Here is a 26137-nt window from a genome sequence, read left to right on the forward strand (position 1 = left end):
AAATCTCTTGGCTTAACTGAGAAAATGCTGAAATGAATGTAGTGGTGTTGATTTCTAGACAAAAATGTAATAATTAATGAATTCATTAAATAATTAATAATTAATGGATCCCTACTGTAAAATGATTTCAGTTAATCACTGGCCATCCATTCTCAAAACCCATGATGGTCAAAATGCTCCTTTCAACTCTTTAATGAGAAACACCAGGCTCGTTGCCACCAAGTCAGATGGGAGATTTGTGACAATTGTGAGATTGATTCCCTAACAGTGTAATGACCGTTTTGCATGAATCCATGTTATTTTATTTCTCTGAATCAAGATGCATATCAGATAGATGGGAAAGCCTGTGCTGGAACAGCTGGCAGCTGCAGCCTGGGAACCGTGGTCCGTGCTGAGGGCTGAGTCACTACTGAGCCTGCCCAGTAAGACCCCTCGGCAGGGTAAACAGGCTCAGGGACTTAAGACAGTTGCACAGTGGGATGCTTTCATACTTTGAAGCAAGCAAGCAGAATGCACGCACACACACTCACTCACTTTATTCATTTAAAAACATGGCCTTATTTACAACAACATGTAACTTACACTCAACTACAGTTATCACAAATCCTTTGAGAATAAAATAAGTATAAATAGTATGATACTTTATATTTTCCATATTTTTTCAGGAAGGTACATTTATCTCTGATAGCAGCCAAATAAATAACTCTCCTAACAATATAAAAGGAAATCCTTTAGGGAAAGTACAGAAGCATAATCTTGGGACAGTTGTCCATTATTAATACATCATTTCACTTACACCTTTTAATAATTTGAATAATAAATTAAAGCTCAATAACCTCATCCCAAAGAAATCAATATAATGTACAGTAATAGCAAGAGCGTATGTGAGGTCTAGGTTTGCTTTGATACCATGGGTCTCTGCCAAATGCCTTCAGTCCAGGCTCTGTGGTGGTTCTACTCTCAGGATGGTCTCATACAATGGGATGTTTTCATATACTGGGATTTGATCCTCTCTCTGGAGGTCTGTGTGTGTTACACCTTCCTGTTTGTCATTTTCAGGGGACTTGATGTTGATCAGAGCTGTGTACGTGTCACTGTTAGGGTCAGGGTGGACATGGACACTGTGTGTGTCCGTTATGGAATGATCACTTCCTCTGAATCTTCTCTTCAGCATGCAGTAGGTGAAGACAAGTGCTCCAGCAGCCAAAACAGCTCCCACCCCTACCCCCACTACAGGAGCCCAAAGAAAAGCAACAGGAATATAAATAGGAATGAGACTGGAATTCTCTCCCCCTAAAATGTTCCGTGCCTCACAGTAGTATTCTCCATTGTCTTCTGAGCTGATTTTAGTGATAGTATAACTCGGCCCTGAAGCTTTTGGTGAAGTTACGTTTCTCTTCAACCAGGTGTAATTCTGCACTGGTGGGTTGGCATCACTGTTGCATGTCAGAGTCACTGAACTGCCCTCCACTATCTTACCAGAGGGACTGACTGAAGCTGAGGTGCTCTTTGGTTTGTATCTGACTCTGAGAGTCACTTCCGGAGAGTGGAGATCATCATGGCCATCTACAGCACAGGAGTAGCTGCCTGCATCGTCATTGCTGACTGGGTTTTGGTACAGTCTGTTGGAGTAAGGATAGTTGTTTGGTATAGGCTGTCCATTCTTATACCAAATAAAGGCTGTGTTTGGACCCAGTGTACATTTGGTTCTACATCTCAGTATGGCACTCTCCCCCTCTGACACAGATGTGGGATCCAACTCCAATAGGACATCTGTGACAGTCAGCAATACAGGAGTTCCAGCAAACTTCCCTCCTAAAATGGTTCTGAGCCTGAATCTGTACTCAGCTGAGTCACTCATTCTCAGACCTGTGAATCTCAGGGTACAGTCATTCTCCTTATTTCCAGGAATACGGTACTCCACACGTCCCACATACTTTGGGTCCTGGCTCAGATCTTCAGGCTCTCCTCTAGTACCCCATTTATTAGACCAGAATGCTTTACTGATCTGGGGGTTGTTGGGATATGTGTAAGTGCAGGAAATGTCCACTGATGTCCCCTTTAAGGCACACATATTTCTATTGACAGTAGTAACACTCTGACAGTTGTGACCGTGAACACACACTGCAGGAGAGTGGAGATTCTCATGGCCTTTTACAGCACAGGAGTAGCTGCCTGCATATTTACTGCTGACTAAGTATCGGTACCAGGGAAAGATATCTTCTTGTAGATATTGTCCATTCATGTACCACATATAGGTGGGGTTGTCACTCAGAGGGCAGGTGGTGCTGCAGGTCAGTGTCAGTTTCTGACTTCCTGTCACCTTCACCTGCAGGCCTGTGATGGAAAGAGCTGTTCCCGGTAAGCTATAATCCAACCCTGAAGTCTGTTTATGAAACGAGAAGCGATACTCAGCTGAGTCTTCCTCTCTCAGGTCTGTGATTCTCAGAGTGGAGTGACCACTTTCTGTTCCAGGGTACTTCACACGACCTGAATACCCTGGGTCTTCTGTTAGGTCCTCTGGGATTGAATTTTCTCTCCACCTATCACTTTGTTTGGCACTAAACCAGAATGTTGAGGTGACTAAATATCCACTGGGATATGTGTAAAAGCAGGTTAGGTCCACCGATGAACCTTTCAAGATACAGATTTGCTTCCGAGTGTAAAACACACTCCATCCATTGTGGGCCAGTTTCACTGCAATACAATCACACATCATAAGGCCTATTTTCTTCTATTTTTAAGATGTATTTTTAAGAAATAGGCATGGTCTAATTGACTCAACCAAAAACACATATCTAAGTTTAGCTTTCTTATTAATGAACCAGAAAATCCATTGTTATTTCTGGTTGTTTATCAAAGTTAGCTGCCTTGCTCATTGAACCTGCTTTGTAGTATACAGTACCCCTACGCACATGCTATAAGCACAACAACATCCTAATTCTTCCAATGTGATGTTGACACTACTATTTTCTGTGGTGTGTGTGGTTGGAAACAACAGATGAACATTACTCAGAGAATAGTGAAGGACGATGTAGGTGACACTGGGCACACTAGAAGAACATTTAGACGCATCTTATTCTGATTGTTTTATGATATTTGTCTGTAGGTCACACAACAATACTGATAAAAAGGAGAAATATTGTGCTATTATTTATCATACCTCCCACAGAGAAGAGAAAAGCCATGAACACACTTCCTGCTTTTGTCACGGCCATGTTTCACATTCTGCAATCAGAGAAATGAAATCAAAATAGACAATAAAACACACTTTATAAGTGTTGAATAACCTGACACGTAAATTAACGGGAGAACCATCACTATGGTCTTATTTTTTTAATACAGAAATCAATATAAACTAAATATGTGAAACCACAGTCCATATCTTTATTTCTACTGTAGGCCTATGTTCCAGCAACACAAATTCACTTATTTGAAAAAGTACAGAGTAGTATTCCCATGCCCAGAAGGATGACTAGAAACAAATCATTTACAAAATAAATACCAGAAAGTATACTGTACTTACAGCGTTGGGAGCGACGTCCAGTCAGTAAGCTAGTGAGCTGCGGTTAAGGGGGCTACAGGTAATGCAGAGCTTATTTCCTGCCTATTTATGCCATTTCCTGCATAGCAACTTGTAATATGTCACTAAAGGGCTTAACAACGTGTGAACATTGCATATGGCTGTGTTTCTTCATATGTGGAGCACACTTACACAGGATGCGAAGTCTGAAAATGTCCTTGTTGAAATCGCCCTAAAATATACACTTTCACCTTACCAGACTGATTTTGTTGTGGAACTTCTCAGCAATCTTCTGCCACACGCAGAATTATAATAAAACTTTAAAACTCATTCTTTAATGAGAAACACCAGGCTAGTTGCCATCAAGTCAACTGTCAGGCTAGTTTCCATCAAGTCAATTGTGAGATTTGTGACAATTTTGAGATAAGAAGTGTAATGACTGTTTAATTAATCCATGTTATTAATTTATTTATCTGAATCAATATGCACATCAGGTAGATGGGAAATCCTGTGCTGGAACAACCTGCAGCTGCAGCCTGGCAACTGTTGTCTGTGCTGAGGGCTGAGCCACTACTGAGTGTGCCCAGTGGGAGTCAGAACCAGTGGGAGTCAGATCCAGTGGGAGTCAGACTCAGGGGCACAGTGGGATGCCCTCATCATTTGCATCTGCTTTGAACTAGTATTGTAACATACTGTAGGCTACTCCTGCATGTTTCCTAGAATGAACAACATGGAAATGTTTCGGAAATCTATGCTGAAAGAGTGTGTTTGTGCGTGCATACACTCTCACACACACACATACACACTCACACACTTTCAGCATAGATTTCCCTGTTGTGCTTTCTAGGGGTAGCCTACAGTATGTTACAATATTAGTTCAGAGCAGATACACTTGTGCTGTTCAGATCGGGTTTGTATGAATATCGTCTGTATAAAGGACAGGACATTCTGTCACATTCCCAAAGGTTGCTTGTCCTATGACAGTCAACAGCTGACTGATGTTGTTGTCACTGATGTTCACTTGTGTCCTGACTATCAACCAGACTACTCCAATGCTCCTGGTAAGTAAACCCCAATTTACATCACATCAGATTTAACTATGTTTGTGGAATAATGTGTCAGTCTTGATGTGTGTTCAACAGAACACACATGCTGAAAATCAACAGAAAATCATGCTGATTTGAAATGTATTGTTTTGATGCCATGTTTCCTCAACTGTACCAGATCCCTGCCGGCCAAGCAAGTCCCATGTGTTCTTAGTTTTGGTATGCTTGAAATTTTGTGGCTGAAAGGGCAGTGAGCAAACTTAAGAGCTTCTAGATTCTCATAAGATCCACCATAAGACCTCTCTATCCCCTCAGCATCATAGAAGATTCATTTCTCATTCATCCAAAAAGACAGAAGAGTTCAAGAAGTCAAATGAATTGTTCCCATTTCCTGTGCCATGTCTCATAAACTCAGCTTTAAAGGTCAAGTTGACCGTCATGAGAAGATGTCTTTGTTGATAGCCCAGCTTCTCTGTACCGCACACAGTACGTCAGCTGAATACCCAGGCAGCAGTAACCTAGCCTGGAGCGCATTCAGCAAGGCACAACAATGTACAAATAGAAATATGTTATGTAGAACAACATGCCTCTCTGACATGTAGAATAAAATAACGTCAGCCTTATTCCTTACATTTCTGTCTGCAATGTTCGATAAAGTCTGCCTACTGAATGTGACCCTGTTCCCCTAACTGTTTCCATGGCCAGTGATTGATAAGATGAAAATCAGCTTTTAAATCAAATCAAATTTGGTCACGTACACAGTTTGGCAGGTGTTATAGCGGGTGCAGCGAAATGCTTATGTTACTAGCTCCTAACAATGCAGTAAAATGTCAAACAATTCAAATATAAGGAAAAAAAGAAAAAGGACAAGAAATCAAGAATGGTGGGACAAATCTGATTAACCACCCAAACAGCACTGTAGTAGTAATCAAATGCTTTAATATCTTTGAATTCATTTTTGAGATCTATTTACGTTGTTCTCTTTCTGTCTATTCCTTAAGCCACTCCTCTCATGTCTGCGGTTCCTTTAACAGTTTGGATCTCTGAGGATTCTCCACATTGTCCAGGGTGGTTTATGGATGTCTTGGCCCTCCTCTTTGGTTGGTTTTATGGGGTTGTTTTGTCATAGACAGCGTGGTGCCACTGCCTATATTATACTGATCCTGCCCTAGGTTTAAGACACTGACAGAATAGTTGGAAACTATCAGATTACAATACCATGGATCAGTTTCAATGCGTGCTCCGTTGTAAAAAAGAAAATGTCTGGCTGTGTTGGTCTCCCACCACAAATGACGGTTCACCAGAGATAGTTGTTGTCATGTTCTGAGGGGGAGTCACCCTGAGCACTGTTGCCTGAGGCAGTATGCGAGTCTAACGTGTTACTCTCCTGTCTTCCTCACTATGACTCTAGCCGAGCTCTGTTCTTTACAGACGCCTGCAGTCTGGTTAACAAGTAACCCTACCCACATAGTTAAACCCCCACCATATAAACCCACTTGTCTTAGCCAGCAAGACCCCAGTCAGGAGTCAGAATGGGAGGTTCACGGGTGAAGACCACTGGGGTTCTACTCTGTCTGTGTTACTGTATCAACACTGGAATTTTAGATGATCTCTCTGGTAAGTTATCAAATGTATACCAGTAATAGGTTAGCAGGGTACACAGATTGAAAGATGCATTGATTGAATTGTGTAAATTTGAATGACCAATTGTACACTATATATACAAACGTATGTAGAGACCCCTTCAAATTAATGGATTGGGCTATTTCAGACACACCCGTTGTTGACAGGTGTATAAAATCCAGCACATAGCCATTCAATCTCCATAGACAAACATTGGCAGTAAAATGGCCTTAATGAAGTGCTCAGTGACCATTAACATGGCACCGTCATAGGATGCCAACAAATTTATGCCCTGCTAGAGCTGACCCGGTCAACTGTAAGTGCTGTTACTGTGAAGTGGAAACGTCTAGGAGTAACAACGGCTCAGCCGCGAAGTGGTAGGCCACACAAGCTCACAGAACAGGACCAGCGAGTGCTGAAGCACGTTGCATGTAAAAATCGTCTGTCCTCGGTTGCAACACTTACTACCGAGTTCCAAACGGCCTCTGAAAGCAACATCAGCACAATAACTGTTCATCGGGAGCTTCATGAAATGGGTTTGCATTGCTGGTCAGCCGCACAGAAGCCTAAGATCACCATTTGCAATGCCAAGCATCAACTGGAGGGGTGGAAAGCTCGCCGCCATTTGAGTCTGGAGCAGTGGAAACGTGTTCTCTGGAGTGATGAATCACGCTTCACAATCTGTCAATCTTCACCATCTGTCAGATCTGGGTTTGGCGGATGCCAGGAGAACGCTACCTGCCCCAATGCATAGTGCCAACTGTAAAGTTTGGTGGAGAAGGAATAATGGTCTGGGGATGTTTTTCATGGTTCGGGCTAGGCCCCTTAGTTCCAGTGAATGGAAATCTTAATCCTACAGCATACAATGACATTTGTGGCAAAAGTTTTCGGGAAGGCCCTTTCCTGTTTCAGCATGACAATGCCCCCGTGCACAAAGCAAGGTCCATACAGAATTGCTTTGTCGAGATCGGTGTAGAAGAACTTGACTGGCCTGCACAGAGCCCTGACCTCAACCCCATCGAACACCTTTGGGATGAATTGGAATGCCGACTGCGAGCCAGGCCTAATCACCCAACATCAGTGCCTAACTTTTGGCTGAATGGAAGCAAGTCACCGCAGCAATGTTCCAACATCTAGTGGAAAGCCTTCCTAGATGAGTGGAGGCTGTTATAGCAGCAAAGGGTGGACCAGCTCCATATTAATGCCCATGATTTTGGAATGAGATGTTCGACGAGCAGGTGTTCACATACTTTTGGTCATGTAGTGTATTTTGTTGAACAAGCCCTAGCTTTTTTTCCAACTACAGGTCCAAAGTGCGGTCTTCCACAGATCAGGAACCTCATTGACCGCTCTTTGAGAATCGTTGGAGGGTTGGAGGCAAGATATGGATCCCACCCCTGGTTGGTAAGTGATTTCCTTTTACTGTACATGTGACACCCCCTTTTGAGAAATATGGCAATGAGGATAACACAAATACAGGTGGTTTTTCTAGCTTTATTGAAGAGATCAATATAAAAGATAGGGGAGGGTGAGTCAGAGGGCTAGAATCGAACCCATGCTCTGGTCCAGCGGCTGTAACCGCTGGACCACACAGGCCACGCAAATACAGGCTTAAAGAAATCAAATGACATGGAATTTGGGATGATTTTAAGGTTTCACTGAGGTCCAGGGGTTTTCATTTCTGTGGAGGGGCTATCCTGACGGAGCGCTGGATCCTGACTGCTGCCCACTGCTTCTCCGTCGTCTCTACGTAAGTTCCATCCCATCTCAAGTTCAGGTAGTCCCTCCCCGTTTCAGTCCGACTTCGTCCATTTGGTGCAAAACAACATGCCCTAATGTCTCCTCCTTTTTTCTTCCATAGAAACTTTCTGAGGAACGTTAGTGTTGTGATTGGGGAGTACGACCAAAGGGTTCCTGATGAAGAAGAACAGACCTTCACTGTGAACACCATCAAAATTCACGAAAAGTACCAGCACGCCTCTCCTATGAGCTATGACATAGCTCTGCTGGAAATCAATGGACAGATCCGATTGGGCAGGTTTTCTCTCCGTTATAGTGACGGGCGGTTGAGTTTGTTTTTACGGCCGTAATGTAATGTAGATACAGTGGGGCAAAAAAGTATTTAGTCAGCCACCAATTGTGCAAGTTCTCCCACTTAAAAAGATGAGAGAGGCTTATCATTTTCATCATAGGTACACTTCAACTATGACAGACAAAATGAGAAAAAAAATCCAGAAAATCACATTGTAGGATTTTTAATGAATTTATTTGCAAATTATGGTGGAAAATAAGTATTTGGTCAATACAAAAGTTTATCTCAATACTTTGTTATATACCCTTTGTTGGCAATGACAGAGGTCAAACGTTTTCTGTAAGTCTTCACAAGGTTTTCACACACTGTTGCTGGTATTTTGGCCCATTCCTCCATGCAGATCTCCTCTAGAGCAGTGATGTTTTGGGGCTGTTGCTGGGAAACACAGACTTTCAACCCTCCAAAGATTTTCTATGGGGTTGAGATCTGGAGACTGGCTAGGCCACTCCAGGACCTTGAAATGCTTCTTATGAAGCCACTCCTTCGTTGCCCGGGCGGTGTGTTTGGGATCATTGTCATGCTGAAAGACCCAGCCACGTTTCATCTTCAATGCCCTTGCTGATGGAAGGAGGTTTTCACTCAAAATCTCACGATACATGGCCCCATTAATTCTTTCCTTTACACGGATCAGTCGTCCTGGTCCCTTTGCAGAAAAACAGCCCCAAAGCATGATGTTTCCACCCCCATGCTTCACAGTAGGTATGGTGTTCTTTGGATGCAACTCAGCATCCTTTGTCCTCCAAACACGAGTTGAGTTTTTACCAAAAAGTTATATTTTGGTTTCATCTGACCATATGACATTCTCCCAATCTTCTTCTGGATCATCCAAATGCTCTCTAGCAAACTTCAGACGGGCCTGGACATGTACTGGCTTAAGCAGGGGGACACCTCTGGCACTGCAGGATTTGAGTCCCTGGCGGCGTAGTGTGTTACTGATGGTAGGCTTTGTTACTGCAGGTCATTCACTAGGTCCCCCCGTGTGGTTCTGGGATTTTTGCTCACCGTTCTTGTGATCATTTTGACCCCACGGGGTGAGATCTTGCATGGAGCTCCAGATTGAGGGAGATTATCAGTGGTCTTGTATGTCTTCCATTTCCTAATAATTGCTCCCACAGTTGATTTCTTCAAACCAAGCTGCTTACCTATTGCAGATTCAGTCTTCCCAGCCTGGTGCAGGTCTACAATTTTGTTTCTGGTGTCCTTTGACAGCTCTTTGGTCTTGGCCATAGTGGAGTTTGGAGTGTGACTGTTTGAGGTTGTGGACAGGTGTCTTTTATACTGATAACCAGTTCAAACAGGTGCCATTAATACAGGTAACGAGTGGAGGACAGAGGAGCCTCTTAAAGAAGGCCTGTGAGAGCCAGAATTCTTGCTTGTTTGTAGGTGACCAAATACTTATTTTCCACCATAATTTGCTAATAAATTCATTAAAAATCTTACAATGTGATTTTCTGGATTTTTTTTCTTCTCATTTTGTCTGTCATAGTTGAAGTGTACCTATGATGAAAATTACAGGCCTCTCTCATCCTTTTAAGTGGGAGAACTTGCACAATTGGTGGCTGACTAAATACTTTTTTTGCCCCACTGTATAACCCTTTATGGACATTATGATGTCTACGTCATTGACAGAGTTTGGCCAGACATTATTCTTGTCACTGTAGGAAATATTTTCTAAAATATCTGTGCTTACATCCTCTGCAGGTCCCTGTGTTCAGCCCATATGCCTGCCTCTGCCCAGTGAGAACTTCCCACCCAGAACCAGCTGCCTTGTGAGTGGATGGGGACGGACCAAAGAACGTAAGGCCCAGATTAACTTTACCTTCAGGTTGACATTAACTTCAAACTAACACATCAACATGGATACTTTACTCTTCACTTGTATATGTTTGATATTTTGATGATGGAGACCTAGCCTGATCCCATATCTGTTTGTGCTGTCTTATGACCATGGTTTGACCATAAGGAATTGGCAAGACAGCACAAACAGATCTGGGATCAGGCTAATGGAAACCCACTGTATTCACATTCAGGCGGTCTTCTACCTGCCATTCTAAGAGAGGTGCAGCTGGAGTTGGTGGAGCCAGCTAAGTGCAAATATGTTCTCCAGACCCTGAGACCCACACAGCAGGCCCTCACTGTGCTGTGTGCTGGACCAGAGAGAGGAGGAAAGGACGCCTGCCAGGTACAGTAGATAGACTACATCACAGTGCTGTCTGACTTTGCATGTTAAAATCTATAACACAGTGTTATTATGATTCAGTGATCTCTGTCCAGTTTCTGGTGGAGGATCTCTGGACAAATGGGGTTATATCTATCCATAGACTTCTCATCATTCCTTTGAGAGGTCCCTTATCAGATAATGTTGTGTTCTCCCATCTCCAGGGGGACTCTGGGGGTCCTCTGATCTGCCCCAGGGAGGACGGCCACTGGGTCGTGGTGGGGGTCACCTCCTGGGGGAAAGGTTGTGGCCGTAGCTGGATCAACAACAAGGCCAAGTCGTCGGCCAAGAGAGGATCCCCGGGGGTATTCACTGACGTCAAGATGCTCCTGCCCTGGATCAAGATGAAACTCAGAGAAGGTTATCTAACACTTTTTAATCAAGTTTGGATATGTATAACAGATTGTATAACAGATGGTCTAACAAATGATTTTGTTGTTGTGTTTGCTTCAACAGCAGATGCTAACCCAAACCAAAGGCCCAACTCAAGTAAGTTGTATTTCTTCTTCTTGTATATCAATTCCACAATGCATTTACTTGCATGTTTGGAACTGCGACCATGTTCTCTTTGTCATCTAAATGGCTACTTACATTTTAACACAATAGCTCATTTATGCAATTTGTACAATTAACCTTTTACTGTATGATGTTATCGCACTCTTTGGACAGTGTATTTGATGGTGTGTGTGTGTGTGTGTGTACTGTGCTGCAGGACTGTGCAGTGTGAGGGATGGGCTTGTGAGCGGTAGTGAGGGTCTCATCAGAAACCCAAGCCTCTCAGGCCATCTCTACAACAACAATGAGTGGGTGTAATCCAGTGACAGTGCACAGGCCCGTTGCAGACGGGGAGTGAGGGAGAGCTGTGCTGAACTGAATGCGCTCATTGAATGCCCTTGAATTAAGTATGCTTTTAGGACTATTTATTTTCAGACCAATTTGCCCTCACCACTCCCCGGCTGGCACAGAACATTCTAACCACCATATGTTTCTTAGAGCTTGGTGAGAGGGGGAGTGGTTATGGTTATTTAGCAGACAACCTTCCCACAACTTTCTGGAAATGTTGAAGCATAGTTTCTTTGGAACATTCTCAGCACATTTTTATGAACTTGACAAAAAACATAATTGTCCTGCTATTTAAAGGGATACTTCAGGATTTTGGCAATGAGGCCCTTAATCTACTTCCCTAGAGTCAGGAACTTGTGGATACCATTTTTATGTCTCTGCGTGCAGATTGAAGGAAGTTGCTAACTACCACTAGTGTAATGCAATTGCTAACTAGTGTTAGCACAATGACTGGAAGTGTATGGTTATCTGCTAGCAATGCTAGTTAGCATTGGCTTGCAAATCTACCTCTAACTTCCTTCATACTGGACACAGAGACTTAAAATTCATCTGACTTTGGGGAAGTAGATAAAGGGCATCATTGCCATTATCCTGAAGTATCCCTTTAATTACATTAACAGAATGCTTCCTAAAAGTTCAAACATGGTTACATTTAATGTCGTTTTTTTGTAATGTTTTAGGAAAGTTCTCAGAATGGTTTGACATTGGGAATGTTCTCAAATAGTTCTGAGAACTTTAAGAAACAACGTTCTTCTGCGGGAATTTCAGTACTCCAACAACCAAATTTCTTCAGGTTTCCTCGTGGTTCTGTTTAAAGTCATGTTCTCCAATTGTTCAGAGAACTTTAATCCATAAGAGTCTAAGCCCTGTCTAAACCAAGGCATTCCCTTGAAGTATCAACACATTTAATACAAAATTATTTGATGAAAAGGTATTTGGCCTTACTCCATGCCCAAAACAGAGGTGCATCCGCGTCCTCAATCGTGCACAAATTGATTTTGTCCCCCCACACCAAACACAATCACGATACGCATGTTGAAATATCAAAACAATCTCTGTACCAATTATATTAATTTGGGGACAGGTCGAAAAGCATTAAACATTTATGGTAATTTAGCTAGCTAGCTTGCAGTTGCTAGCTAATGTGTCCTATTTAGCGAGCTTGCTGTTGCTAGCTAATTTGTCCTGGGATATAAACGTTGAGTTGTTATTTTACCTGAAATACACAAGGTCCTCTACTCCATCAATTAATCCATGCATTAAACAGTCAACCGAATCGTTTCTAGTCATCTCTCCTCCTTCCAGGCCTTTTCTTCTTTGGACTTTATATGGCAATTGGCATATAACTTTAATAATAAGGTGTATTACCATAACTGACCGACTGACCTCAGTTCATCTTTCAATCACCAATGAGGAGATGGCACATGGGTATATGTTTCTATAAACCAATGAGGAGATGGGAGAGGCAGAACTTGCACGGTGTTCAGTATCACAAATAGAACTGACTTCTATTTTAGCGCCTGGCAATGCAGACGCTCGTTGGTGCGCGCGAGCAGTGTGGGTGCAATGATTGAATAACATGTATTTGTATATTTATTATGCAACGCTCGCGCACACGACGCGAGCGGTGTGGTCAGCATGTTACTGCCATTAGCCCATACGAACGCATTAAATAACAGATTCACTACATGGAACAACAAAAATAGATCTAAAGGAATTTTGTTCCGAAGTGTCTACCCTATATCTGAGAGATATAAGAAAGATCAACATTTTTGTTTTTGTTTTTTACATGTATTTAACCCCTTATTTTCGGGAACTAAACTTTCTACATATATACTTCCATTCATTTTCTGGACTGGTACCGGGGGACCTTCAGACGAGTCTTCTGAGGCCTGGGGGCATCTTAGCAAAATAACTGACATGTGCTTGTTGTACATCAGAGGGGTCACATGTAGCCCAAACTGTTCTGATGCTACAGACAGAAGTTGACAGATTGGATAAACCAACTTCAGGGGGACATAGAGAAAAACTAACAAAACCATTGTGTTCATGAGTCTCATCCTTCCATAGGGGGCTAAAAATAGTTTGTAGGCCAAACCGTTCGGACGCCACAGACAATTTCGCGAGTAGACCAATTTTCGAAATGGCGTTTTTTACATTAGATTAAAGAATTGACTCAGAGCTATAACATGTTATATCATACACTGCAGTTGAGGAACAATGGGGAAGTAATTCTGCTTTGAAAGTTGATAAACTTATAACCCCACTTTTAAGAAAATGGCCCGTGAATATTTTGGTACATTTACTGAAGAGCCCTTCTTTGTCTACACCCATTCAGCATCGTTCCCACCCTCTTAAGCCTTAGCCCCTCCCAGATCTTTAAGGATCCACAGTGTAGTAAGCATCCAAAGCTTTCAAGAATAAAAGTGGTGAAAGTAGTAGCAAAAGTAGTAGTAAAAATACACTTTATCTAGTCCTTGGCTTACAGTTGAATTCGGAAGTTTACATACACCTTAGCCAAATATATTTAAACTCAGTTTTTCACAATTCCTGAAATGTAATCTGAGTAAAAATTCCCTGTTTTAGGTCAGTTAGGATCACCACTTTATTTTAAGAATGTGAAATGCCAGAATAATAGTAAAGAGAACTATTTTTTTCAGCTTTTATTTCTTTCATCACATTCCCAGTGGGTCAGAAGTTTACATACACTCAATTAGTATTTGGTAGCATTGCCTTTGCATTGTTTAACTTGGGTCAAACATTTTGGGTAGTCTTCCACAAGCTTCCCACAATAAGTTGGGTGAATCTCGGCCCATTCCTCCTGACAGAGCTGGTGTAACTGAGTCAGGTTTGTAGGCCTTCTTGCTCGGACACACTTTTTCAGTTCTGCCCACAAATTCTCTATGGGATTGAGGTCAGGGCTTTGTGATGGCCACTCCAATACCTTGACTTTGTTGTCCTTAAGCCATTTTGCCACAACTTTGGAAGTATGCTTGGGGTTAATGTCCATTTGGAAGACCGATTTGCAACCAAGCTTTAACTTCCTGACTGATGTTGCTTCAATATATCCACATCATTTTCCTCCCTCATGATGCCATCTATTTTGTGAAGTTCACCAGTCCCTCCCTCACCAAAGCACCCCCACAACATGATGCTGCCACCCCTGTGCTTCACGGTTGGGATGGTGTTCTTCGGCTTGCAAGCCTCCCCATTTTTCCTCCAAACATAACAATGGTCATTAGGGCCAAACATAACTATTATTGTTTCATCAGACCAGAGGACATTTCTCCAAAAAGTACAATCTTTGACGCCATGTGCTGTTGCAAACCGTAGTCTGTCTTCTTATTGCGTTTTGAGCAGTGGCTTCTTCCTTGCTGAGCGGCCTTTCAGGTTATTTCGATATAGTTCTCGTTTTTACTGTGGATATAGATACTTTTGTACCTGTTTTCTCCAGCATCTTCACAAGGTCCTTTGCTGTTGTTCTGGGATTGATTTGCACTTTTTGCACCAAAGTACGTTAATCTCTAGGAGACAGAACGTGTCTCCTTCCTGAGCGGTATAACGCCTGCGTGGTTCCATGGTGTTTATACTTGCGTACTATTGTTTGTACAGATGAACGTGATACCTTCAGGCCTTTTGAAATTGCTCCCAAGGATGAACATTCATTTGTGGAGGGCTACAATTTTTTTTCTGGGGTCTTGGCTGATTTCTTTTGATTTTCCCATGATGTCAAGCAACGAGGCACTGAGGTACACCTCCACAGGTACACCTCCAATTGACTCAAATTATGTCAATTAGACTATCGGAAGCTTCTAAAGCCATTGCATAATTCTCTGGAATTTTCCAAGCTGTTTAATGGCACAGTCAATTTAGTGTATGTAAACTTCTGACCCACTGGAATTGTGATACAGTGAATTATAAGTGAAATAATCTGTCTGTAAAAAATTGTTGGAAAAATGACTTGTGTCATGCACAAAGTAGATGTCCTAACCGACTTGCCAAAACTATAGTTTGTGGAGTAGTTGAAAAGACATTGGTGGAGTGGTTGAAAAATGAGTTTTAATGACGCCAATCTAAGTGTATGTAAATTTAGTACTTCAACTTTATATCCTAATCTGACTTTGATGCAGGCCATTAAGGCTAAGCGTCCCGCTAGTGGGACAACTTCTGATGAGTCCGGAGAGCACGCAATTCAAATAAATAATCATAACAATTATGGATTTTAAACATTTATGTACCTACAAATATTTTATATCGGTTGAAAGCTTAAATTACATTACAGTAAACATCTTTCTCTCTCTCTCGTAGGATATGTTCCTGGTCCATCAGCGTTCCTATAGGGAGGAGTATTCTGCTGGAATTCTTGGAATTCGACATGGAGAATGACACCCTCTGTCACAGTGACCAACTCACGGTATCTGTGGGTGCAGACTCAGGGAGGCCTATTGGTGAGACATAAGGCTGCTGTACAATACCAGTAAAAAGTTTGGACACACCTACTCATTCAAGGGTTTTTCTTTATTTTTACTATTTTCTACATTGTAGAATAATAGTGAAGACATAAAAAAGATCAAATAACACATATGGAATCATGTAGTAACCAAAGAAGTGTTAAACAAATCAAAATATATTTTAGATTTGAGATTCTTCAAAGTAGCAACCCTTTGCCTTGATTACAGCTTTGCACACTCTTGGCATTCTCTCAACCAGCTTCACCTGGAATACTTTCCCAACAATCTTGAAGGAGCTCCCATATATGCTGAGCACTTGTTGGCTGCTTTTCCATCACTCTGCGGTCTAACTTATCCCAAACGATCTCAATTGGTTTTTAGGTCAGGTGATTGTGGAGGTCACCAGGTCGTCTGATGCAGCACTCCATCACTCTCCTTCTTGGTCAAATAGCCCTTACAAAGCCTGGAGGTGTGTCATCAAGGCAAAGGGTGGCTACCTTGAAGAATCTCAAATATAGAATATATTTTCATTTGTTTAATACTTTTTTGGTTATTTCATGATTCTATATGTGTTATTTCATAGTTATGATGTCTTCACTATTATTTTACAATGTAGAAAATAGCAAATAATAAAGAAAACCCTTGATTGAGTAGGTGTGTCCAAACCTTTGACTGGTACTGTATGTCTCCCTAGTTTTCTCCTTCCCACCAGTTGATGGGGGGGTTTGACTTTGATCTCCCATTGGCTGTCTCTTAGGGAGGTTCTGTGGCAGCGCCCCGCCGCCCCCAGTGCTCATCAACTCCCACAGTGCTTCTCTCCAATTTGTGTCTGATGTCAGTGGAACAGGAAGCGGATTTGTTGTTAGATTCCGAGGTGTCGAGGGAAATTCTGTGCCTGGTGAGTAACCGTTACGTCAACCCACGCTTCCTTGGCTCACCAAGCCTAACCCCCTCCTAGCTCAGGAATAGAACAACTCAGAACTCAGGTTAAACCAGTTCAGGGAGTAGTATGTCATCATTACTGTGTGTGCATTGCGATTATAAAGACATAGTCTGACACTAACGGATGGATCCTCACAGCATTTGTTTTTTGTTAAATAATTCTCATGTTCTCTGTCTGTACTACAAATAGCTGTGTATTGCATTTGTGACTTGATGATAGAATACATTGTTTGGCAGGGGCCTTCAGGGCAGAGCTGTGTGCTGGGTCTGATGTTTCATCACCCTGCCTGCTGACAGTATGTGTCTAGTTGCTCTGAGTTCCTGACAAATGATAGAGGCTCCCTACTCTCTCTTTCAATCCCAGTACAGCCCTCCACCCTGTGAGCCTCACACCCTCCAACTGCTGCTAGTCAGACACACACAGGCATATGCACTTTCACTCGCACGCACGCACGCCCACACACACACTCATGCACACACACGTGCTATCACGCACACAAAAACACACACACATTCATGCTCATGGGGCTGACTCTCCCATAGTTACATAGGAGCCAGGAAGGCACAAGGCAGTGCCATGACCTGGTAATGAGGTGCAGAGGTTCTGTGATGAAAACACACACTCCTGCACTGTAACTACAGCACCACGTGGGTCAGAGATAGGAGCCAAGATGCCTGGCGGACAGTGTTTGTGTTGCACTGATGCACATGTATTGTCAAGGGTTAAGTGTGTGACAGTGTGAGTATGGAACCACAGAGAGGGCAGGGCTTGTGGCTGATAATGTGTCCTTTGTGTTTGTGCAGCGTCGGGATGTGGCACCGTGGCTCTGGTCCAGGATCAGAGGGCCGTACACAGTCTCAACTACCCACAATCCTACAGCAACAACTCTGTCTGCCACTGGGTCATCTACGCCCCCAAGGGTCACGTTGTCAAGGTGACACATGTTGACCTGTACTACTTATGCAGTAAGGGTTGTAATAGTTTGTGTACTGTCCTGTCCTAGGGTGGCAGGTAACTTAGTGATTAGAGCATTGGACTGGTAACCGAAAGGTTGCAAGATCGAATCCCCGAGCTGACAAGGTACAAATCTGCCCCTGAACAAGGCAGTTAACCCACTGTTCCTAGGCCGTCATTGGAAATAAGAATTTGTTCTTAAAATGACTTGCCTAGTTAAATAAAGGTAAAATATATATATTTTTTGTTGAATTTTTTGTTGAAATTAAGATGAGTGAAGGATGCTGTTTCCTTCATTTTTTCATTTTTTACATCTTATTTGATTGTCCTTTGTCTTGCAGCTTGACTTTGATGACTTTGAACTGGAGCAATCGGATGACTGCGAGTATGACTCGCTGATTGTTCTTGGAGATGTGTATACAAAAGAGGAGATAGGTACAGAATCTGGCCCTAAGATCAATAGTCCAACAAACCTATCCAAATGGATTTGACTTGTATGGCACATTAATAATTGTAATAGATGCTGAAATATAAATGAACAAAACTCAACTCAAGCTGAAATAGATATCTCTTTCGCATACACACACACACACACACACACACACACACACACACACACACACACACACACACACATTTCAAGTAGGGTAATGTTTGTGTCCTTGTGTAAGCGGTGCTGTGTGGTAGGAATGTGCCTCCCCCCGTTCTGAGCTATGACAACGTGATGGTCCTCCAGTTCACCTCTGATAGCACAGTCACCTACCGAGGCTTCCACGCCACCGTGTCATTCATCAGTAAGATCGGTGAGTGTGACACCGACAGACATAAACCACACATTCATATTACTCACCATAAGAAGCCCACAGGTCAGGTTATCATGAAACTTTCCATAACAGATCATGCGTTAACAATATTTTACATTTCATAACTGTTGCATGATAGGATAAATCCTTCAATACTTTATATACATGTGGCTGTTCTGTCATGCTAGTTGATCACAGACAATCTGACTCTTTACTCAGACCTGCTGGATGGGGAGTCAGAGGATGACACTGTTCACTTTCAACACTCACTGCCAGGTTGGTTATGCGTTGTCCTTAGACCAGGCTTTCCTTCTGCACCTTTTTTTTTTCATACCTAAAGGTGTCCCTTATATTCTAAATCAAATAGCTAAATGATCCTTGGTATATAGAATTAACACTAAACGTTTGTTTATTAACTTTAAGCAGTGGCGGGCAGTGCCGTTTAAGATTGGGAAGGTACAACATGTTGCGAAGTTGCAAAACGTACTAGATGATATGATTTTGCGAAAGGTATTATATGTTATAAATTCTAGCTAGCTGGCTAATGTTAGCTAGGCTAGGAGTTAGCGTTAGGGTTAAGTTTAGGAGTTAGGTTAAAGGGTTAAGGTTAAGGGAAGGGTTAGTTAAAAGGGTTACAGTTAGCTAACTTGCTAAGTAGCTGTAAAGTAGATAGAAAATTAGTAAGTCCTGTAGTTGAAAAGTTTCTAATTAGCTAAAATTGTCTATGATGAGAATCAAACTTGCAACCTTTGCGTTGCTAGACGTTTGCGTAAGACACGGCATAGTCAACATAGCTAATGGAACTAATACACTAGTGAACCCGCTACAATCGTGCATTACAGCGTACAGCAAGCGGTTTAGCTGTTACACCGGCGCACCGGTGGCAATTCATTATATAAATTACCTTGACTTGGAAGAGTTCCAGTGTTGGATAGCCTCAGCCAGCTAGCTAACATAAATAGCATTCCTCTCTGTTTGAGCCGATTGTTTGAGTGGGCTAAATTAGCTAGCTGCAGAAGTAAGTGAAAGTGAAAAATAAGAAAATTAAATATAGCCAACTCTCTCTCTCTGCTGCTTCTCCTTAATTTTTTAAGAAATTAATTTGTACAACTATTTCCTTTCTCTTTCTTTGTGTCAACTACTCAGCACATTTTATGCACTGCAGTGCTAGCTAGCTGTAGCTTATGCTTTCAGGACTATATTCATTCTCTAAACCTTTGATTGGGTGGAGAACATGCTGCAAAAGCTCTGATAGGTTGAAGGACGTCCTCCGGAAGTCTTCAGAATTACTGTGTAAGTCTATGGAAGGGGGTAAGACCATGAGCCTCCTAGGTTTTGTATTGAAGTCAACTACTCTGACTTCTAATACACTATAAGTGACACCTTTAAGTGGGGGGACATCTGTAGATACAGTACATAAAGTGCTTTAATTTCTAAACAGTAAAACAGATATGTATGAAAATACCCTCAAAAAAAAGGGGGCATTATGTACTGTCGCCTCAAATCCAAAATGCTAGAGTAGAGAGTCAAATTAAAGTTTTAACTTTACTGTTCAAATAAATACAAAGTGGAGTGTAACTGTGTGTGTGTGTGTGTGTGTGTGTGTGTGTGTGTGTGTGTGTGTGTGTGTGTGCGTGTTCGACCTCTCAGACTCGTGTGGAATGCCTCATGTCCGTGCTGCCTCGACCTCCAGTGAGTCTCTGGAAGGAGCGGGGGAGTCGCGACACGCCTGGCCCTGGGACGTTCGGCTCAGCAAGGACACTAACAACATCTGCTATGGGGCCATCATCCAGCCTGCCTGGGTCCTCACTGCTGCACACTGCCTTCTAGGCCTGTGAGTGTCACATATATCCTATACTTTTTCATCAATTAAAATTGTAATAAAAATAATAATAACAGTGCACATACACACTCATATCCTATAGTAATAAATATACATTTAGTGAAAAATAAATGGTGTTTTTGAACAGTTTGAAACTATACTATACTTTTCCATAGATTAAGATGTTATTCATAAAAACAGAATATAATAACACCAGCCTCTATTTTTTTATTTGTTTCTTTTCTAACTAACACAGGGAGGACCAATCATTAAGGTCACTGTTGGTGGAGACGGGAGGCCCGAAGAACCAGGTAGGATGAAGCATCCTCAGGCAGTCTACCCATCTCTCACTCTGTCTCTCACTCTGTCTCTCACTCTGTCTCTCACTCTGTCTCTCACTCTGTCTCTCACTCTGTCTCTCACTCTGTCTCTCACTCTGTCTCTCACTCTGTCTCTCACTCTGTCTGGTCTCGTCTGGTCTCGTCTGGTCTCGTCTGGTCTCGTCTGGTCTCGTCTGGCCTCGCCTCGCCTCGCCTCAATGTCTCTGTGTTATTGTCTATATGGGTTCTATAGAGGCGTGGTGTGAGGAGGCTTGTGCTGCACCCTCAGTATGACCCCTCCTCCCAGGACTATGATGTGGCCCTGCTACAGCTTGACTCCCCGCTGCTCATCACTGAGCATGCCTTGTCCGTCTGTCTGCCCTGCTCGGGACCGGAAGTCCCACAATCCCAGGTCTGCATGCTTTCATCGTGGGAGAGTCAGACAGGTATGTACAGTATCATGCCATACTGTGTTTAGGGCAAACAGAATTTTGCAGCCCTAACTATGTTTGACCCACAACAAGACACCATGATGACAAAGCAAAAAGATCACTGTATCACGATGAGTGTCATTGTAAAAGGTTTGTTTATGTGGGCACAGGGATTATGTCTATGTACAAACATGACATTACCTCATTCAAAATGTGTGTGTGTCAGTCTTTCAGTGATTGTGTGTTTTTTGTGTGTGTCAGTCTTTCAGTGATTGTGCGTACTTGTGTGTATGGGTGGGTGTAGCATGTGTGTTAACAGAATGTGTTTGTAGTTTTCTGAGTGTAGCCTAACACAGAGACCGTGGTGTATGTTGACTGTTAGGTGGACCATGGAACAGCACTGTTGAGCCGCTAGAGGTGCCACTTGTGAGTCATGCTGACTGTGAGCGTTATAACACTGGTAGACTGACCGCTAGAATGCTGTGTGCTGGGCCGCCACAGCATCGTGGACAGGACACGTGCACGGTGAGGAACACACAGGGTTCATAGCACCACTGTAAACACTGGAACACATCGGGATGGATGGGTGGTGGCTATTACAGTATAACAACAGTGGACTCAAAGGATTTGTGTAATCATACATCCCCCTCTCGTGGCAATGTTTGGGACTATGGTTTATAACCATATCAGAGAGCACGTTACGAGGGCCTTTTCTTAAACTTTGAAGTACTCAGTACCAGTCCAAGATGATAGAATACAGTCACCCAAACCATGATACAGTAGAGGGTAAAGTATAATCTCATTGCGAGGAGTTTCATTTGTCAGAGACATTAACTTCAAACAGTCTTCCTTCAGGGTCCAGGTGATTCTGGGGGAGCACTGGTGTGTCAGAGAAAGGACTCTGGTTACTTTGTCTTGGGAGTGAGCAGCCGAAAGGAAGGCTGTGGGAAGTTCCAGAGGCCAGGAGTCTACACCTCAGTCCCCATGATAACAGACTGGATCCACGAACAACTCCACGGTGAGGGAGGTTTATCATGTGGATCTGTGGTGCTACTTCACAATCTCTACTGTCTTGAAAGCAATTTTTCATGCCTTATATTGTCCTGAGATGGGAAACACTCAAAAACGCAACAATATCTGTGGGGTTAACTCAAGTAAAGTGTGAATCATTAATTTCTTTTCACATTCCTACAGTTTACTGAAGAGTAACATATTATGTATTTTCTTAAGTGTGTTTCTCTGTGTCTCCGGCTTTCTGTCCACAGAAGATTCAGCTGACTCCTCTAGAACCCTGCCATACCAGAAGCAGCAGGAGGAGCTGGCCTTCAGCATAGATCATGATGATAATAACTATGGAGCGGAGTCATCTGGAGAATCCTATTAGCCTTGACCCACCTAGCTTGAGGCTGGAGGACCATGTGGTATTCTTACGGAGTCAAGCTGCTTTTTGTGGCTTGCATATACCGCTCAGAAATTAAGCAGACACAGCGGTTCTGACAGAGACATGATTTGAAAAAGGGAACATCCAATCAGCTCAAATTCCATGGATTTTTGGGAAGGGCTATGGAACAATTGAATTGTCATACTGTCTGTCATACTGTCTGTCATTACTGTCTGTCATACTGTCTGTCATACTGTCTGTCATACTGTCTGTCTGTCTGTCTGTCGCACGCACGCACGCACGCACGCACGCACGCACGCACGCAGTACACACACAAACACAAGCAGTTTTTCAAATCACATTAATTATGCTAAGAGAAACAGTTACACAAATTATGTTTTCCTTAGGAGGAAGAAGACATGTCTCGTCCCAAAGAATTTATGCCACCCACGTATTTCTAAATAAATACTTGACACATACAGTTCCTTCCTGTTCCACCAGCGATCATTCCCATACAGTATGTTTAATTGCGGACCTTAGCCTCAGACTACTTATTAGGTTGAATGGCAAATTTGCCTTTAAATTGGGAGAAATTGGTTTCAATAAGGTTTGATGCATTGTATTACATTGCCCTCTATTGGTCAAACAATGATAATGCCATGATGAAGCACAGCATGGTACACACCTTACTAGAATGACACACACACACACACACACACACACACACAAATATTTTATTTGTAAACCAGTGTTCAACCACTGAGTTATCTGACACTGGAGTGATAATATTACATTATAGCATCATCAACATGCCTGGAGATATTTTAATTAATTAGGCAGTGTGCACACATTCACCCACACACACACACACAAACCTTTTCCAGTGCTAAACCGGTGCTCAACCCCTGAGTGATCTGACACTGAAGTGATTTTGGATCATTCACCTCTTCATCTGGTTCACTCAGCTGTGCTTTGTCATGGCTCCGTCATAGTGAGTTCCTCTCCCCTATTGGTCCGTCAGCCCTCCATTAACTCCCCTTCCTCTAGGTAGCCTTGGTGCAAAGGTCTGACTCCAGGGCCTGGCTCCCTTTGTTTGTCACCCCTGTAACGAAATCATCTTTGGTTACAGCTCAACAGAAGTTGTTTTCAAGGCTATGATGCTGAAGTCGACTGAAAGAAAACCTCCAAAGTCACCTAGGGGTGGCATGTAGCCTAGCAGTTAAGAGCATTGGTCCAGTACCTGAAAGGTCATTGGTTTGAAACCCTGAGACAGATAAAACCTGAGGGGTAACCTACAACGCAGGATCAAGGAGTTAGCCAGCTAACTTGCCTAAACATTCTGATATAACTTTTTATATTTTGTAGAAAGATAATATTGAAATGGGCATCGTCGAATTGATTTAATATCAATGTTTAGCTTTTTTTTTATTAACCATAAAATCAATAGTTATTTCTGGTTACTTATCAAACTAATGGATCATACCTTGCAGTATACCCCTCTGATCTCCACCACAGACGTAAAGTGCTTCCGCCTTACATTCAGGTTCATGTAGAGACCATGTCTAGATGTTACTATATTACTAAAGGTTACAGGAAGTGTTGATTGCTGAAAGTACACAAACTCTATCAATGTACCAAAAACAAACGTACTGGACTGGATACAGCTGGCATGCAGGTCCTCAGGAGGAAATTAAAACTTCAGTCTTCTCCCTATAATGTGGCGCCACCTGCTGGTAGGAACAAGGTCATTGTCTGTTGGATTCAATGAAATCAACCCACAGAGGGATAGTTTTATTGGGCCAAAAGTCATCTTCTAAAACTATAAACAAAGATGAAGAAATCTAGTCAGAGCCTGTGCCTGTTCAACAGTTGTCTGACCAATGCTTCAACTTCTAAACATTGAATTTTTTTTTCTCATAAATACACTGAACAAAAATATATACGAAACATGTGAAGTGTTGGTCCCATGTTTCATGAGCAGAAATAAAAGATTCTAGAGATGTTCCATATGCACAAAAAACGTATTTTTCTTAAATGTTGCACACACATGTATTTACATCCCTGTTAATGAGTATTTCCCCCTTGCCAAAGATAATTCATTCACTTGACAGGTGTGGCATATCAAGAAGCTGATTAAACAGCATGATCATTACAAAGGTGCACCTTGTGCTGGTGACAATAAGGCCACTCTAAAATGTGCAGTTTTGTCACACAACACAATGCCACAGATATATCAAGTATTTAAGGATCTAGCAATCGGCATGATGACTGCAGGAATGTCTACCAGAGCTGTTTTCAGAGATATTAATGTTCATTTCTCTACCCTAAGCCGCCTTCAACGTCATTTTAGAGAATTTGGCAGTACGTCCAACCGGCCTCACAACCGCAGACCACGTGTAACCATGCAAGCCCTTCCACATCTGTCTTCTTCACCTGCGGGATAGTCTGAGACCAGCCACCCAGACAGCTGATGAAACTGTGGGTTTGCATTACTGAAGAATATCTGCACAATCTGTCAGAAACAGTCTCAGGGTTGCTCATCGGCGTGCTTGTCGTCCTCGCCAGGGTCTTGACCTGATTGTAGTTCGGCATTGTAACCAACTTCAGTGTGCAAATGCTCACCTTCAATGGCCACTGGCATGCTGGAGAAGTGTGTTCTGCTCGTATGAATCCCGGTTTCAACTGTACCAGGTAGATGGAAGACAGCGTGTATGGCGTCGTGTGTGAACAAGCAATTTGCTGATGTCAACGTTGTGAACAGAGTGCCCAATGGTGGCGGTGAGGTTATGGTATGGGCAGGCATAAGCTACAGACTATGAACACAAATGCATTTTATTGATGGCAATTTGAATGCACAGAGATACAGTGACGTGCCATTAATCCGCTGAGTAGGACAACATTCCATTGAAGAGGAGTAGGACAACATCTATTGAAGAGGAGTAGGACAACATCTATTGAAGAGGAGTAAGACAACATCCATTGAAGAGGAGTAGGACAACATTCCATTGAAGAGGAGTAGGACAACATCTATTGAAGAGGAGTAGGACAACATTCCATTGAAGAGGAGTAGGACAACATCTATTGAAGAGGAGTAAGACAACATCTATTGAAGAGGAGTAAGACAACATCCATTGAAGAGGAGTAGGACAACATCTATTGAAGAGGAGTAAGACAACATCCATTGAAGAGGAGTAGGACAACATCCATTGAAGAGGAGTAGGACAACATCCATTGAAGAGGAGTAGGACAACATTCCATTGAAGAGGAGTAGGACAACATTCCATTGAAGAGGAGTAGGACAACATTCCATTGAAGAGGAGTAGGACAACATTCCATTGAAGAGGAGTAGGACAACATCTATTGAAGAGGAGTAGGACAACATTCCATTGAAGAGGAGTAGGACAACATCTATTGAAGAGGAGTAAGACAACATCCATTGAAGAGGAGTAGGACAACATTCCATTGAAGAGGAGTAGGACAACATCTATTGAAGAGGAGTAGGACAACATTCCATTGAAGAGGAGTAGGACAACATCTATTGAAGAGGAGTAAGACAACATCTATTGAAGAGGAGTAAGACAACATCCATTGAAGAGGAGTAGGACAACATTCCATTGAAGAGGAGTAGGACAACATTCCATTGAAGAGGAGTAGGACAACATCTATTGAAGAGGAGTAGGACAACAT

The 26137-nt window shown here is 42.5% G+C and overlaps 2 protein-coding genes across 2 annotated transcripts; one reads left to right on the top strand and one right to left on the bottom strand.

The window, feature by feature from the left end:
- Nucleotides 1-849: 849 nt before the first annotated feature.
- LOC149985289 (B-cell receptor CD22-like) lies at nt 850-3292 on the bottom strand. Its single transcript, XM_090215559.1, has 2 exons — nt 3164-3292; nt 850-2697 (listed from the first exon to the last, which is right to left on the bottom strand). The coding sequence occupies exons 1-2, from the start codon at nt 3216-3218 to the stop codon at nt 932-934; spliced, it is 1821 nt and encodes a 606-aa protein (XP_090071685.1). The 5' UTR covers nt 3219-3292; the 3' UTR covers nt 850-931.
- Nucleotides 3293-7576: 4284 nt separating this feature from the next.
- On the top strand, nt 7577-24100 carry ovch2 (ovochymase 2). Its single transcript, XM_090215563.1, has 19 exons — nt 7577-7596; nt 7862-7942; nt 8054-8226; nt 9986-10081; nt 10315-10466; nt 10559-10991; nt 11215-11305; nt 15654-15793; nt 16554-16694; nt 17543-17673; nt 18035-18128; nt 18365-18496; nt 18716-18772; nt 20147-20330; nt 20575-20629; nt 20892-21084; nt 21452-21594; nt 21925-22087; nt 22335-24100. Exons 1-19 carry the CDS (start codon nt 7577-7579, stop codon nt 22451-22453), a joined length of 2598 nt encoding a protein of 865 aa, XP_090071689.1. The 3' UTR covers nt 22454-24100.
- Nucleotides 24101-26137: the final 2037 nt, after the last annotated feature.

Source organism: Oncorhynchus mykiss, chromosome 2 (assembly GCF_057628025.1).
Source record: "Oncorhynchus mykiss isolate SJ-2025 chromosome 2, ASM5762802v1, whole genome shotgun sequence".
In the NCBI taxonomy this organism is placed as follows: domain Eukaryota; kingdom Metazoa; phylum Chordata; class Actinopteri; order Salmoniformes; family Salmonidae; genus Oncorhynchus; species Oncorhynchus mykiss.

Bases quoted from the DNA above. Each gene is read 5' to 3' on its own strand.
- LOC149985289 (XM_090215559.1), bottom strand. From the start codon at position 3,218: ATGGCCGTGACAAAAGCAGGAAGTGTGTTCATGGCTTTTCTCTTCTCT. The intron at 2,698-3,163 runs GTATGATAAATA...ATTGTATTGCAG, and splicing joins TTTTCTCTTCTCTGTGGGAG to TGAAACTGGCCCACAATGGA.
- ovch2 (XM_090215563.1), top strand. From the start codon at position 7,577: ATGGATCCCACCCCTGGTTG. The intron at 15,794-16,553 runs GTGAGACATAAG...GCTGTCTCTTAG, and splicing joins AGACTCAGGGAGGCCTATTG to GGAGGTTCTGTGGCAGCGCC. The intron at 20,331-20,574 runs GTGAGTGTCACA...TAACTAACACAG, and splicing joins GCACACTGCCTTCTAGGCCT to GGAGGACCAATCATTAAGGT.